The 16,999-nt window shown below is 41.8% G+C and overlaps 1 protein-coding gene across 1 annotated transcript in view; it reads right to left on the minus strand.

The window, feature by feature from the left end:
* KIF6 (kinesin family member 6) overlaps positions 1-16,999 on the minus strand; it is a 287,759-nt gene that overhangs the window by 252,893 nt on the left and 17,867 nt on the right. The window contains exon 4 of the mRNA XM_074949116.1: positions 18-165. Coding sequence (XP_074805217.1) covers positions 18-165 — 148 coding nt within the window. The remainder of the gene's footprint in view (positions 1-17; positions 166-16,999) is intronic.

A 16,999-nucleotide genomic window follows, 5' to 3' on the forward strand; every position in this document is an offset into this window, starting at 1 on the left:
ACGACAAAGATCTGTACCTTCTCCAACTGCTGAAAAATGTAAGACAGAGTCCTGGGAATGATGCCTCGATCACTGTAACGCTCTGCTCCCCCAGTGATGGTAAAAGTCTTTCCACTGCCCGTCTGCCCATATGCAAAGATAGTGCCATTATATCCTGCTAGAGCACTAAAAAATGAAGGAATAGATAACACAAGTTGCATACAGTACCTTTTCCATGGTTATCTCTTATAGCTTCATCAAGAACCTGATCCAATGCCCATTGTAGTCAATGGGAATGTTTCAATTGTCTTCAGTGGGCATTTAGATCAGGCTCAAACAAATTTATTTTAGATCAGATGGAGTTTCAAGATTTTCATGACCTGAATAGAAAGCAATTATGTTTTGACTCATTCCATAATTAAATATCAGAATTACCATTAGATTCTAACAAAGTTTATTATTATGTACATACTTTTAGTGTCCCTATCACCATACTATTTAAGTGAAAATGAAGAGTTGGTAATGGGCTATAGAGAATCTTTAATCTCTAATCCAACCCAGCCTGAATCCAGTCGCTTGGTGGTGACTAAAATAGGCAGCACATGATAGCCATTCAATAGCCTGTGTGAAGTGAGTTTGATAGTCCCAGTCCAGTTTCTAGTGGAAAAGTGTGCAAATCACAAAAAAATCACAACCATCCGTTAATCTTGTTGACAGTCTCAGCAGAGAAGCCAAAAAGCCAACTGTCCTCTTACCCTTAGATGTGGGTCCACAAAGTCAGGGCTAAAGCACATTGAGGTGCCAATGTGTTTAAAGCTCCCATTGCTACTGTCCGTACTGTGCTTTATATGTTCATAAATAAGAAACATAACCCTCCAGAAATATCAATCTGCACCTTTAATGAGTGCTTACCACAGAGACTGGTCTTTAAAAAAATGTTGGAAGGTTATCAGAAGAATTAAATTCATGATCTGGTAACCCAGTATCACAGCATCAGTTTGGGAGCAAGCTAGATGCCTTGCTGGCTATACTGTGAGGCAACTAAGACAGTTTGTGCTGCCGCGGAAAGGCCAAGAACCCATGAAATAGTGTGGAGGCACTGAAGTGTCCCACCCATCATAACTCAGTCCTCCACAGGTGGCCTGAGATCCTAGAATCACAGAATATTATGGTTGGAAGAGACCTCAGGAGATCATCTAGTCTAATCCCCTGTTAAAAGCAGGACCAACCAAAGCAGGATCTTTGGGTTTTCCTCATGCTCCTTACAACATCCACATATTTGGAAGGCTAAGCTTACTGCCCACCCTCTCCGCAACTGAACAATGTGTAGGAAATTCCATAAACAGAAATTCAGTGTCAAATCCATTAATATTTCTAATAATGCTCATCATTATGGTATCTCCCCATATACAGCACAAGATGGTCCTTTGTTTTTATAAGTTTCTCTTGGGCAAACTAATCTAGATGTAAAAGCAGATCCAGTGACACATATGGACACTCTTTTAGGGAAAGTAAGTATGTCCAAAATTTGGGGAAACAGTAAAGAATCGGAAAACAGTTCATAGATTCTATTCTACTCAGGTTCTTATACTGTGTCACTCACCAAGGTATCCTAGTACCTTCGAGAAGTGCATTGTGACATGACTAGCAGTAGTCATGTGTCGGTCTCTCTTTTTCCCTTCCTTTTCCCAGGAACGAAACTGTGTGTGGATTTTTTAAAAAAATTGCTAATGCTATTTACTTTTAAGAGTGAAGAGTAGGTCAAGTTTGCAATTGGAATGAAAAGTGATGAGTGTTGTGGTGGTTCATGGATCCTAAAGTAGTTCTTTCCACAGTCTTGGACTGGCTACAAAAAAGGCTCTTGTCTCTTGCATAAATGAAAGTTACCATTATGACAGACAGTTTTATTGTGACAGAGGAGCAGAGTTGTTGATTATGGTCCTCATTCTGGAACTTTAGGCAACCTTTAAGGTAAGCCTGGGCCCAGACCCTTAAAAATCTTGAAGATAAGGACTGAGACTTGAATTTGACACAGTATTTTAGCAGGACTCAGTGTAGTGAGATGACAATGGACCTTGCATACTTCCAGAACCCTGTGTTGCTGTGGAGGTGCACTGCTGAACTCTGTACTAATTATAATTTACCCTGGAATAACTGTTTCATGCTCAGGTAGACTGCACTGCTGTTGTCCCACTAAGAGGTAGTCAAGGCACATATTAATAAGGCTGGATCACCTTTTGAAAAGTTAGGATGCACTCTCCTAGGTAAATGTAGATGATAGAATGTGGACACTGCTATGTGAGAGTTTAGGTCACTCATTAATCCAAGAGCCCAAATGATGGCACACAGTCTCCTAGTTCGCTGTCAATGGCAGAACACATCACTCATGAATCCAGGAGCATTCCCAAACTGCAAACTGATCTGACCAGGAGACTGCACTGTGGCTGGAAACTCACCTGCCAACCACAATAACCTCTGTCATATTTGAATGTAACTTCAACCAACTGTTCATCCATAAACTGATTTTGACCAAGCATGGACAATCATGAGAACAGTGATATTGCTGTATATTGTGAAGGACAGATTGAGCTGCGTGTCATCCCACTTCCGTGATCAACTGAGACATTTTTTATTAATGAATTTAGATAATTTACAGGATATGAGAGCATGTAATTGAAGGTTTCTGGTGTTGGTTTTGTTTGCAGAGAGAGAGAGTTTTAATGCAACGAACAAAGAGCATTCTCTTTAACTATGGAGATCTGGATTTCATTACTGCTAAGGTGGTATAGTTTGATGGAACTATTTGTATATAAAAATATGGCTAATGGTTTTTTTATTAATACATGGCAAACGTTCCTTCACTACTTACCAGCAGAGATTCAAACTTTTTGTTAAATAAGACCTTGAGGACGGAATGTCTGAGATATAAATGCAAGTTTTGGATATTTGCCCAGACCTCCCTGAGATAATATACATGTAGGTATATGGATATATGAATTATGCTTTTCTTTTCTTAATTTCATGTATACATTTTAAAGTCTATATTGATTTTACTGGGCATATTAGTTTATATGTTTTATTTGTCCAAGTTTACCTTGGGGGTAAAGACTTAAGACTATTTTTTTGCCATTTTTAACTTCATTTCAGATTAATTATGGCAGACTGCCCCAGAATACTCCTGGAAAACAAGTACTTTGCTACCTGCTGTATATCAGCTCCTACATTCTATGGTGATTGACAAGATATAAATACTCAAGGCAGAAATTATGGTCATTACTTTGTATCTTCACTTTTCTGTAAAACACAGATAATTGGAAACAATCACCCAAAAGTATTTAAAATTAGAAACTGGATAAGTATTCACCCTACTTTTTACTACAATATTCATATGGCCAATTGAACTAGGACTCGACAGTCTGCATTTGACAGGACAGATTATAAAATCTCTGGATTCAGGAATGCCAAATTCCTCTTTTTTCTTTCAGCAACTGTAGTTTATAAAGACTTGCCCTAAATTTATACATGTCATAAACTGTTTTTCCACATTTCAAACTCCTCTTACAATAAATTCAAAGGGAGCAATAAAAGGGATAAATTAATTAGGGAAGAATTATCCTCCTGATAAGATTTACAGACCCCAAAAGTAGATTTAATATATTTAGTCTAAAGACCCTACCAACTTTGCATGAAGGAAAAAGAGCAAAAATATTCTTGTGCATTTTTTGTTTATAGATAAAGTGATAAGCCAAGATAAGAAAAAATGTTTCTTTCTTGTCTAAGAGGAAGGGACCACGTATAGATAGGCTGCTGGTCTAGCACCATGAGAGATGCAAAGGGTCTCCACCTTAATAAAGCTTATTTGAAAACCTGAGAGATTGCCAAATTGCTCAGTTTAATCCACTACACTAGGATATCAAAGAAAAACAAACAGAAGTATACTGACAGCAACTACAGCCAACATCTGCTCCTAATGACCAAAAATACCCCATGAAGTCAGGGAATAGTTGGATTTTAGCTTCCAGATGTTAAACAGCCAATACAAACAGCATCAAGATTAGGAAACGCCCAATCCATCTACTCAAGGAATTTGTAGAGTACCTATCAACACAGTATCTGAGTGCTCAATACAATAATGGTGAATCACAGAGCTGCCCTTAAGTGAATCTGCTTCTTGCCTTTTCTAGGTTTGGGATCTTACTGATCTTCCTTCCTTTCCTGTTCTTCTTCACAGTTGTCGTAGTTCCACAACTTCAGTTATTGTGCTGAGGCGTCTGCAAAAAGGTGTACTTTGCAGTGTAGTCTGGATATGGTCACACTTAGCCTTACAGTATTATCTTCCCCTGGTGTCTCTTTTACTCCTGGGGGAATTCTGCACCACTGCACATGCACAGAATTTATGTCCCCCACAGATTTCTTTGCTTCCCATGGAAAAATGACTTTCTGATAGTGAAACAAAGGGAAGCCACAAGAGCAGTCATACAACCCTTCCCAACAGTATGTTTCAGGTGCCCAGGGCAGCCAGCAGAGAGGTAAATCACTGTGGGGCACGGGGCAGGACTGGGGAAGACCCAGCTTGTGGCTCCTACCCTGTGCCGGACTCAGCTGCTAGTCCCAGCTGGACTGGAGAGGACGGGACTTCCTCTTTCTCTTCCCCTGCATGGCATCTCAGAGCCATCCCCAGATTTCTCCCCCAGCTGTAGAAAGCTTTGCAAACTGCCCCTCCCCCCCACATGTTTTCTGCATCCATCACTCCTCAGCTGCAGGGGGAGGGATCACTGTACAGGATGCTGCTCCCCCATCCGCCCAATCCCCGTGCATCCAGACCTCCTCATACCCAGACCCTCCCGCTGAGCCTCACCTTCCCCGCCCCACCCAGAACCCACCTGACAAGCCCCACTCCCTCTGCACCTGGACCACGCCAACAAGCCACCCACACCCGGATCCCCACCCTACCAAGCCCTGCTGAGCCTCATGCCCCCCACACACACCCAGAACCCCCCACAGCGAGCCCCACTGCCTCTACACCTGGACCATACCGACAAGCCACCCGGATTCCCCACCCTACCAAGCCCCAACCAACTGCATCTGGATCCCCACCCCACTGAGCCCCACTCCCCCAGCATCTGGATCCCTCCCACTGATCTCCCCAGACCCCCCTGCTGAGCTCTATCCCCCACCCCCCACTCAGACCCCTCTGCTGAGCCCCAACCACCTTTCACCTGGATCCCCCTGCAGAGTCCCATTACCATTACACCCAGAATCCCCCAACAAGCCCGTGTGCATCCAGGTCCCCCCTGCATCCGGATCCCCCACTGAGCCGCCCGCACCCAGATTGCCCCACACAGAACCCTCTCAACCCACACCCATACTAATCCACACTTGGATCCTGCCATGCTGAGCCTGCCTGCCCGCACCTGGCAAAGAGGGGCAGGGCCCTCGGGTGTTTCTGAGGCAGGTCCAGTCTTTGCACTGTGTCAGGGTTGGGTGCAGCCTCACCGCTGAGTCCGTGTCCCGGGGGGCGAGCTGCACAGTGATCTACCACCTCTCTGCAGCCAGTGGCCTGTGCTCCCCAATGCCATCCTGGAGCCTCCACATTTATTTGAGAAATAACATTTTCAGAATTCTGCAGAATTTTAAAATACTGTGTACAGAATTTTTTATTTTTTGGTGCAGAATGCCTTCAGGAGTACTCTTTCCAGCACAAAAGCATCAGACTAAGAATTACCACAACTGCATACAAAGAGCCAAATTTCACACTCCTTACATGGGGAAAACTCCCACTGCAAACAAATGGGAGGTTTTTGTGTAAGGCAAATGAAGGTAGAGGCAGTGCTAGCTAATTGGGGGCCTTAAGGAGGAATATTTTTGCCCCCCACAACACACAATAAAAAGCAAATGGGGGCCCCCTTGAGCTGCTCGGGATCCTAAGCCATTGCTTAGTCTGCTTATGCCTAGTGCCAGCTCTGAACCAAGGTCAGTAAAAAAAGGTTCCAGTTCCATGTTGTTATTTTTATAGTTAATGACAGGAGCACCCAGAGCGCCCAACCCAGCTCAAAGGCCCCACTGTGTCGGACACTGTACAGAAATGCTGGTTATGACTCCCTAGTTAAGGCTGAGCTCTGTTTTGCAATTAAAGCAGGGATTCAAACCCTTTGTTTTGTATGAAAAATACAGTGCATCTTCCCCAAATGTACAGCACTTATTTTTTGAGTACAGAATAAATGGAGAATTTTCAAGTAAATCCATTAATTAATTGAAGAGTTAAATTAAGAACTAAAACCTTTAAGAAATTTAGCATCCTTGTCAGTCTTTTCATTGTCTCCAATCATCTTAACAACAGAATAACACACACTCTTCAAACTTCCTGTACAGTTCACTGAAATTTCTTGCATAGGCTATATTTGAGGAAATTAGGCAGTAATTAAGCTAAGTTATTAATGATTTTTATATCTAATTACAATAGGCTTCAACAGGGTCAGGTCATCAGCTCAGGTAACCTGTAAGTGGGGACACTAGACGTAACTCAACCAGTCATCACTCTTCCCCTGCCGTTAATGTGCATGCAACTTTTCTATTTGCCACCAATGAGTCAATGGTATGAGGGGGACTATACTCCTATGGAAATGTTCTCAATGTTAGATTGCTTGGCCCAACTGTCACTGATCTTTAAATATTCTGTGGCTGTATGTTAACTTAGGCATCAGTGCTTCCAAGATTTCCGACAGTAGTGTTAACTTGGCTCCACACACTTCTTTCTTCTACTCAATATTCCCCTACTCTCACATACATGGATATGATCCAGTGCTAACAATCTTACATTGTTAATTACAGAGTCATGATTTACAATTTGATAAAGCATATGCCGTGTTACATTTTAGTTCACTTACATATTCAAACATACTGCTACCTAAACAACCCGTTCTTCTCTCTTTGCCTCTTCAAAAGATGGAGCATTTGTGATGGGTTGGATCACAGAAACCCCCTTGGGAACTGCCAACTGATGTGCTGAAACTACTTCTAACCCATTTTCCCTGCCAGCTTGAGGGTTCAGTGCCCTGCCGGTTTGAGCCAGACATGCTAGCTTGCTACAAACCCAGCCCCAGGTCTGAACAACGTCCCCCAAAAGCCGCAGGCTTAACTAAAAACAGCTTAAGAAGTGTTCCTGTCTCTAACACAGATGCCCAGCTCCCGATGTGGTCCAAACCCCAAATAAATCTGTTTTACCCTGTATAAAACTTATACAGGATAAACTCATAAATTGTTCGCCCTCTATAACACTGATAGAGAGATATGCACAGCTGTTTGCCCCCCCCAGGTATTAATACATACTCTGGGTTAATTAGTAAGTAAAAAGTGATTTTATTAAATACAAAAAGTAGGATTTAAGTGGTTCCAAGTAATAACAGACAGAACAAAGTGAATTACCAAGCAAAATAAAATAAAACATGCAAGTCTAAACCTAATGCTTGTCTGGCTCAAGAAAGCAACTACAGATGAAATCTCACCCTCAGAGATGTTTCAATAAGCTTCTATCACAGACTGGATGCCTTCCTAGTCTGGGCACAATCATTTCCCCTGGTACAGCCCTTGTTCCAGCTCAGGTGTAGCTAGGGAATTTCTCATGATTGCAGCCCCCTTTGTTCTGTTCCACTCCCTTATATATCCTTTGCATAAGGCGGGAATCCTTTGTCCCTCTCTGGGTTCCCACCCCTCCTTCTAAATGGAAAAGCACCAGGTTAAAGATGGATCCCAGTTCAGGTGACATGATCACATGTCACTGTAAGACTTCAAGCCCTCATTCCTCCCAGACTGACTCACAGGAAGGCCTGCAAGCAAACAGAGCCATCCACAGTCAATTGTCCTGGTTGATGGGAGCCATCAAGATTCCAAACCACCATTAATGGCCCACACTTTGCATAATTACAATAGGACCTCAGAGTTATATTTCTAGTTTCAGATACAAGAGTGATACATTTATACAAATAGGATGACCACACTCAGTAGATTATAAGCTTTGTAATGATACCTTACAAGAGACCTTTTGCATGAAGCATATTCCAGTTACATTATATTCACACTCATTAGCATATTTTCATAAAATCATATAGAGTGCAACGTCACAGAATTGATAGCTCATCTACAAAGATCTTTTTCCTCTTGGCCATGCCTCTTAATTTCTCTTTTTTCCAATGACTGTTTACTGGGTTACATTTTCAAAGGGTCTTCAGCCTGGTCACATTTTTCTCTAGCTAAGTTTTACAAGGACACACTAGCTCCCTCGTCCCCCCAACAACAGATATATTAATGGAAACTACATTTGCCTGCAAAAAAGCAGCTTATGTGTAGACATGAGTTTATGAATGAACAAAATCTCAGAAGTAAAAATGTGCCTACAAAACCCTGTATACTCAAAAGTGTGAGTAACAGTCAAGGGCATTTTTGAAAATGTGGCCCATTATTTCTCTCTGCATTATTTAAGATCTATAAGGAACTACAGGATATAGGTCTAATCTTGCTAACCCATACTCCTGCTAAATAAGGACTATTGAAATTGATGAGACTGCAGTGTAATTTGGCAATGAATCTGACCTAGTAATTGTTAACATAATAAATGCTGCTTAGGGATCAAACTTGATCTTTGTTCATTTAAAAATGCTGTATCTTCATTTTCAAAGTAAAAATTCCCAAATTGCTTACTTAACCTGCATCTTGTTTTAGTTTGTTCTTGAGAGAACAAATTCTAAATTTAAACCGTAGCTGTATAAGCTTGTATATGGGCACTTAGAAGATGGGCAAAATAAATGGTTATTTGCTGAACATGGAATACTTGAAAAGTTCAAGGTATGAAATATTTGTTTCAACATTAAGGTACACAATTTATTTTGTTAAAGACAAATATGTAGGAGGGAGAATGCTTCTCTAAACATTTCAGCACTACTGTGCCAGTCAGTGTACAACTTTCTAAAGAAAAGAAGGCCACACTTAGGGCATGGCTACACTTGCAGATGTAGAATGCTTTAAGTTAAACCAGCGTTCGGAGAGCGCAGTAGGGAAAGCGCTGCAGTCTGTCCACACTGACAGCTGCAAGTGCACTGGGGTGGCCACATTTGCAGCACTTGCAGTGGCATTGGGAGCGGTACATTATGGGCAGCTATCCCACAGAGCACCTCTTCCCATTCTGGCGCTGTGGCTTGTGGGAAGGGGGCGGGGCATTCTGGGTCCTGTCCCAATGCCCTGTGATGCATTGGTTCACATCCCAGCAATCCCTGTGCTTCCGTCCACATTTGGTGCCATCTTTCAATGTTTTTTGTACTGCACGCTCTGTCTTCCCTTTCGGTCTGCGGGAATGGAGCCCGAACTGCTGAGGAATATGCTGACAAGTCTCGCCAGCACGTCACGTTTGGCAGTTGAGTTACTCCTTAAGATCCAAACTGACAGTGAGGACTCCAACGATGACATCGATGCAAGTAAAGCATACAACATGAGATGGCTTGTGGCATTCACGGACACGCTCACCACCATGGAACACCACTTTTGGGCTTGGGAAACAAGCACTGAGTGGTGGGATCACATCGTCATGCAAGTCTGGGATGACGAGCAGTGGCTGCAGAACTTTCAGATGAGAACAGCCACTTTCATGGGACTGTGTGATGAGCTCGCCTCCATCCTGCAGTGCAAGGACACAAGATTGAGAGCTGCCCTGACAGTCGAGAAGTGGGTGGCTATTGAAATCTGGAAGCTGGCAACTCCAGACAGTTACCAATCGGTCGCTAACCAGTTTGGAGAGGGAAAATTGACCGTCGGAATCATGTTGATGCAAGTTTGCAGGGCCATTAATCGCATCCTGCTCAGAAGAACCGTGACTCTGGGTAACGTGCATGACGCTGTGGCTGGCTTTGCACATATGGGTTTCCCTAACTGTGGAGGGGCGATAGATGGGACGCATATTCCAATTCTGGCACCAGCCCACCTAGCCTCCGAGTACGTTAATCGGAAGGGGTATTTCTCTATGGTTCTCCAGGTGCTTGTAGATCGCCGTGGGCGTTTCATTTACATTAACGCAGGCTGGCCCAGAAAGGTGCATGATGCATGCATCTTTCGGAACACTGACCTGTTCAGGAAGCTGCAAGCCAGGACTTTTTTCCCAGACCAGAACACCGTAGGGGAAGTCGAAATGCCCATTGTGATCCTTGGACACCCCGCTTACCCTTTCATGCCGTGGCTCATGATGACCAGAGTGGCTAGAACAGGCACTGTGGGACACTTCTCGAGGTCGATCAGAGTGCATTGACGGATGAGGATGTCCACACTGGTGCGTCGGCGCTCCAGTGGAGGCACATCAAATGTTATTCCACCCACCGAGGTGGATTACCAGGAACGCTCTAGCCGCGGAGTCCAGGTTCTCTACATGCCTTGCCAGTGTGGCCGCGTTGTGAGTTAGAGCGCACGGGGCTGCTTTAATGCGCTCTAACTCGCAAGTGTAGCCATGCCTGTAGTGTTAGTGCAGGTGAAAGGCCTTTGTATGTGTACACTGCACTCTAGGCCCAGGCTCTGATTCAGGTCTGAGCCCAAACCCCTCTTCTGTCCACACTAAGATTGGTTCGACTCAGATCAGCAAGCACTCAGAATCCAGGTCCTAGGACCCTACTAATGGTGGTGGGTCAGAGCCTGAGTCCTGCCGGAAGTCTGATCTAAGTCCTGTCATTTTAGCAGTGTGGATACAGGTCAGAAGGTCTGCATATTGCAGTATGAACATGTTAACTTGGGGCTGTGCATGCTACTGGGTGGCAAGGTACCTAAAAGTTAGGTGTTGAAATATTTAGTCCTTTTGTGGGATCTATCCCAAAAAAGAAACCACAACATCTCATTCAACTTCGAAGGTGGTGGCTGTAGATGGCCTCTGCCACCCAAAAATTGCTATTTGGGAAGGGGGCACAGCCAAGATGGATTTCCTTAGAAGTTTCCACTAGAGGGACTCCTGAAGACCTCAACCACAAACTAAAGCTGTCTCCAAAAAAAGTAGAAACATCAAGGGAAAACAGTAGGGAAATACCAACAGACCTCCCTTGGAGCAAATATCCGATTTTGCAGGAAGCTAGGCTAGCAGAGGGAGGTGTAATGTGCATCTCCTTACACTAAATATTGAAGTGGCATCAGAATCACCAGAAAACCCTGCATGTTTTTCTCTTGAGCAGTTGAGCTTTGGCATGGTTAAAAAGATGCTTTGTTCAATGAATTGTCTCTTAACTACTTCAAACAAAACACATCAAAGACACATTATCCAAGAGACGAGGTCTTGCTGAAATGATCTTTAGTGAGTTTAAGAAATGTTGCATGACTTCATGTTCAGAAGCTCATGGACTAATTCCAGGCAGATTGGCCAGGATGTTGCTGAAGAGATCTGTCTCCAGTATACTTTAACAAAATTACTGATGTTTATGATTTTCCAGGTTTTTGGAGGGACATCTCTCCTTAATAATAAATATCAAGTACAGAACAACAGAGTCTACAGAGAATGAAAAAATTGTAAAATGGGATGACCTAAATATGTCCAAATTTGTAAATTCCTCTATTCCCAAGTAGTCTGTTTTTTGATAAGATACATTTTACTTGAAGGCTAGAATGTAACAGCATTTATTTGTAGAATTGAGAGATAAATTTCTTTTCATTTATATAAGAACAGAAAACACTGTTTCATTCACCAAAGAATCCTGCAGTCTTTACTCAAGCAAAGTTTCCATCGATTTCAATGGGAATTTTATCTGTGTAAGGTTTTGGCCCCTATTTAATTCAACTAAACAAATACAGACAGTGGTCATGACAAAGGACTTTATAACAATTACTCAGCAAGTAAATGAAGCATTAATTTGATTTTGCTTCTACTGCTAAACACAAACCACTTAAATTTCTCTTTTGTGAACTCATTTAAAATATGGAACAGTATTCATTTCTTGTCATTATTCTAGCCTGAGCACTCTGGGTCAAGGACTTTTTTATTTATGTATAGATTCATAGGCCAGAAGGGAGCATTGTGATCATCCAGTCTGACTTCCTATATAACATAGGCCATAGAACGTCCTCAAAATATTTCGCAGAGAATATACTTTAGAAAAACATCCAGTATGTTTGTAAAAGGCTATCACAATGTGGTCCTAATCTTCGAATGGGCGTCTACATCAGTGATGCTCACTCTCATAATTTTATGGGGAGTCTCATATGTTTGGTGTTTTCCTTGAAGCCCTAGTTCCAAGAATACAACCATATGAGACTATCAGTTTTAATTTAAAAAAAAAAGTTTCTAGGCCTCATGGTTATGGAGAAAAGCTTGGAAATGTGACCTAAGTGCCTCCTAAAGACTCAGAACCAAAAGAAATCAAAATGTATTTTTTCTTTAATATCTCATGATTTTTAAATGTTTGGGTTTGGCAATAGTAAAAAATAATAATTTTGTCAGTACTGTGTAAAAACTAAATTTTGCATCACAGAATATAAATTTAAGTTACGCTGAAAATCTACTTAGTCCAGGGGTGAGCAAACTACAGCCCGTGGGCCAGATCCAGCCCGCAATTTTAAGCCGGACCACAAGCCTCACCACACAGCTCAGCTCCACTCTGGCCGGGGCTCTGGGTCAGGGCCGCACCATGTGGCTCGGCCCTGCTCAAGCTGGGGCAGTGGGTCAGGGCCGCATCACGCGGCTCGGCCCTGCTCTGGCCGGGGTGCTAGGTCGGGGCCGCACCACGCGGCTCAGCCCCGCTCTGGCCGGGGTGCTGGGATGGGGGCAGCACCAGTGGCTCGGCCTGCTTCGGCACTCCAGCTAGGTCGCTGGGTCGGGGCTGCACCACGTGGCTTGGCCCCGCTATGGCGCTCCAGCCAGGGCACGGGATCAGGGGCCGCAACACACGGCTCCTGGAAGCCACGGCATGGCCCTGCTCCGGCTTCTACGTGGTCCAATGGGAGCTACGGGGCGGTGCCTGCGGATGGGGCAGCACACAGAGCCACCTGGCCACGCCTCTGCATAGGACTTGGAGAAGGGACATGCCACCGCTTCCAGGAGCTGCTTGAGGTAAGCGCCATTCGGAGCCTGGACCCCCTGAGCCTCTCCCCATGCACCAACGCCCTGCCCCAGGCCTGATTCCCCTCCCACTCTCCAAACCTCTTGATCCCAGCCCAGAGCACTCTCTTGCACCCCAAACCTCTCAGCCCCAGCCTCACCCCCACCCCAGAGCCCGCACCCCCAGCCGGAACCTGCACCCCTTCCACTCCCTTGCCCCAGACCTGATCCCCCTCCCGCTCTCTGAACCCCTCAGTCCCAGCCCGGAGCACACTCCTGCACCCCAAACCTCTCATCCCCAGCCCCACCCCAGAGCCCGCACCCCCAGCCAGAACCTGCACCTCCTCCCGCACCCCAACTCCAATTTTGTGAGCATTCATGGCCTGCCATACACTTACTATTCCCCGATGTGGCCCTTGGGCCAAAAAGTTTGCCCACCCCTGACTTAGTCACATGATATAACATGAACCCATTCTATATGGCTGTATATAATACGAAAAAGAAAAAAGTGCCATCAACACTTTTTGTTTCATGGTTCCTACATAAATTACTTGAAATGTTATGTATAATATGTGTGTGTGTATATATATATATATATTTCTGTGTTTGGTTTTGATCATTTAAGATTGCTTGTTTTTATCAGATTAGGAGGAAAGGCCATCATAAAACAAATCACTGGCTCAAGGAAACATCATGGTTATCCAATGAACACTTTAAAGAGTTAAATAAATGTTTATGAACTAAGCAGCTCAGCTGTAAAGAGTTCATACCATCCAATAATCCAAAGTTGCAGAACATAATAACAAATATTCATCATGGATATAAGACTTTGAAAAAAAAATAGTACCAATAAAGCAATTCAAGAGGCGGTATTGTTAGCATGAATACACCCATTTTATTGGAATAGCAGCCTGAGTTGCAGCCAAATAACTTCTTAATCCCCAGTAATTATTTTAGCATAGGCACATGTCTATGTTGTCCTATTACTCAGTTTATTAAGTCACAGGAATGTGTGATACCATTTCTAGGCTAATTACTTACCTCTTTTATACATGAATCTATTTTTCTTGTTACATTTTATCAATAGAATTACATCCTTGCCTTCTGATTAACTGTATAAACCACTCCTGCTGACTTTTGAAATCCTAGCAGTTCTTATTTGACTTGACAAAATGAGTCAGCAACATTTTTCAGTATAAAAAGGGTACAGACTGTCTTCACTGTACTGTGCACAATTGAAGTAACAGTTTTTCCAAGGCAGGTGACAAATTATGCACACATACATGGGATTGGCATCAAATTAATGAAATTAACATAATCATATTGATGTTTATACTCATTCAGGTCCCAGGAAGCATTGTCTAGTGACCTGAAGACAGGAGCAGAAGCCAGGAGTTTATGAGTTCTAGTCCCAGCTCTGACACAGACTCTCTCCATGGCTATGGACAAATCTCCATCTCTGACTCAGTAGCCCCATACATAAAATTGAGATATTACTTACAATATTTGCCACAAAATGGTGTTCAGGCAATCAGTCACAGTCTGGAAAATGCTTTGAGGAAAAAATCATACTAAACTACTAAGCATCATTAAACAAGAGTCTGAGTCAAAGCTCATTAAACTCAATGGGAGTCTTTTCGGTGACTTCCTTAGGGTTTGGATAAAGTCAAAAACATACAAGGTGTAAGCATGCATTAGCACACTAGACGCTTTGATAGTCATGTATTTTAACCATAATACAGTAATTAAACATATCTGTATATCAGCAGTTCTTTTGTTATATTTACAGCACTACTAATACACATCTTCATGATACATTTTGAGTATCAACTAATAATTTGGAAAACAATGTAGAATTTAAAACCTACTTTTTTCTGAGGATGAGATACAAGATATAGGGGTTTTTTTAGTTCTAACTATATCGAATTACATTTTCAAATACCCATTCCACCTTAAATATAAAAATGACTAAGTTTTTACCTGTGTACATTATCAGATGAAGAAAAATGTACTGTACTGGCAAGTTTCTACATTTGGTAAATTTCATCTTTAAAATACAATGCAATGTCAACTTGTGTTTAATTTTATATGCAGAACTGCAGAACATCAAAAACAGATTACAACACTTATAAAGTAAATGATCCTCAACTAAACCAACTGTTCACACATTTCATTCAACTTTTGGCACGTAACCTGAATACTGCTCATTGCTGTGTATTGTATATGTATTTTCTCTAAAACAGAAACTTTTGACTTGAGAAAAAATGAGCTACAATATCCTAACTTTTCTGATTTTTAGTTCATAAGAGTTCTTGTAAAAACACATTTTTGAGAAAACATTTTTATGCGAACAAAGGTTTAATATTTTAAAAATCACTTACCAATTATAGAATAGCTATTATTTTTTTAAAACCTACTCTTTGAGAAAAATTCAGCAATTGTTAACACCAAAAGATCAGTATATAAAGACTAATTACCAATACTAGAAGATTAATATAAATGCTGTGCATACAATATGCATATTGATTTATGAAAGGGACGAAAACTATCCTCTCCAGTTAGGGACTAATCTGTGTAATTTATTCAAAGATCAGCAAGATTGTGTATACGTATTTTTTCTTTTACAATGTTTTCCTAATCTCATATAAATCCTTTATCAATTTCTTTTCTTTTCTTACTGTCCTTATACTCTAGTGATGGGTTATAATACTAATTAGCAATAATAATGATTATTTCTTACCATACATACACTTCTAAATTATTTCATTAAAGGTCTCAATTTAGATACCTGTGTAGAAAATAGCTGTCACACATATTACTGTATTTGTATTTTTGGTAGATCAGCTGATTTATCTCATCCCCAGTAGACACTTATTTTCACCTTGAGGCCCTTTATTTGGGAAATATGCACAACAAATGTTTTCAAATGTTTAGAATGCCTCAGGTAAAACAGCTATACAGAGTAGACAATTTCTGGAGATCTTCTAGAATATAGCTCAGTAACTTCCTCTTCAAAATGTAAAGGGTTAGTATAAAGAGTAGTTTAGAATCCAATAACAGCAAACAGTAAAAATACACTTTCTCCTTCTCGAAAGCAGATTGAGGTGGTTTTATTGTGGCTGTTTTTCTGACTACATTTTGTTCTAATTTATGATGAGCATTTTCTCTGTCTTAACTTTAAGGACACAGAAATGTATTTTTGCTTCTTATGCTCATTGTTAGAGAGAGTGCAGGGACTCTTGTGCTTGAGCTATGACAAGAACATTCTGAGCTAGCTCTGCTGTTAGATTTAACTTTGTTGAGGAATACAACAAACTGGCTCTCCGAACTGCAAGATTTAAACTATAAGATCTGCCTCAGATTCTTCTGCAAAAACAAACAAACAAAAAACCCTAAACTAGAAACTCCTCACTTAGGTCCCTGTCTTGAGAAGTGAAGAGTAAAGACTTCTCCTATTAACTTCAATTTTCTTTTGTTTGACTTCAGTAGGAGGTGAGAGTGATTGGCAACTTTACCCAATTGAGCCCTCGAAGAGGACTTTTTCAGGCAGTATTCTTCCAAGAATAAAGATGGCATCATTCTTCAAAAGTAGACGTCTACAGGCACAAATTTCAGTGTATCATATAGGACTTTAAAAGGCTGTATCATGAAGTCTAGCACCAGTGGATGTATGTTTAGATTGGTAAAGAATGTAGGAATAATTGGTTACTATTGAAAAACCACAGCAGAGTTTGCTGAGAAAGTGAAAATCCATGTAATTGATACTGAACACAATGTTGCAAGCTCACAAAGAGCTGATTACAGAAATATGGATCATAAAGACCTAGTGATAGGATCAGGGAGTTTGATTTGAACATAAGGCTTACTGATTTACAGCATTGTGTGTTTGTTAGTTTATAGAAATACTGGCCCTTCCAGATGCTTTTTGTAGGTAAGGATCACAGGAGCCTGAAGATACTCAAAAATTGC

Source organism: Natator depressus, chromosome 3, assembly GCF_965152275.1.
Source record: "Natator depressus isolate rNatDep1 chromosome 3, rNatDep2.hap1, whole genome shotgun sequence".
Lineage (NCBI taxonomy): Eukaryota > Metazoa > Chordata > Testudines > Cheloniidae > Natator > Natator depressus.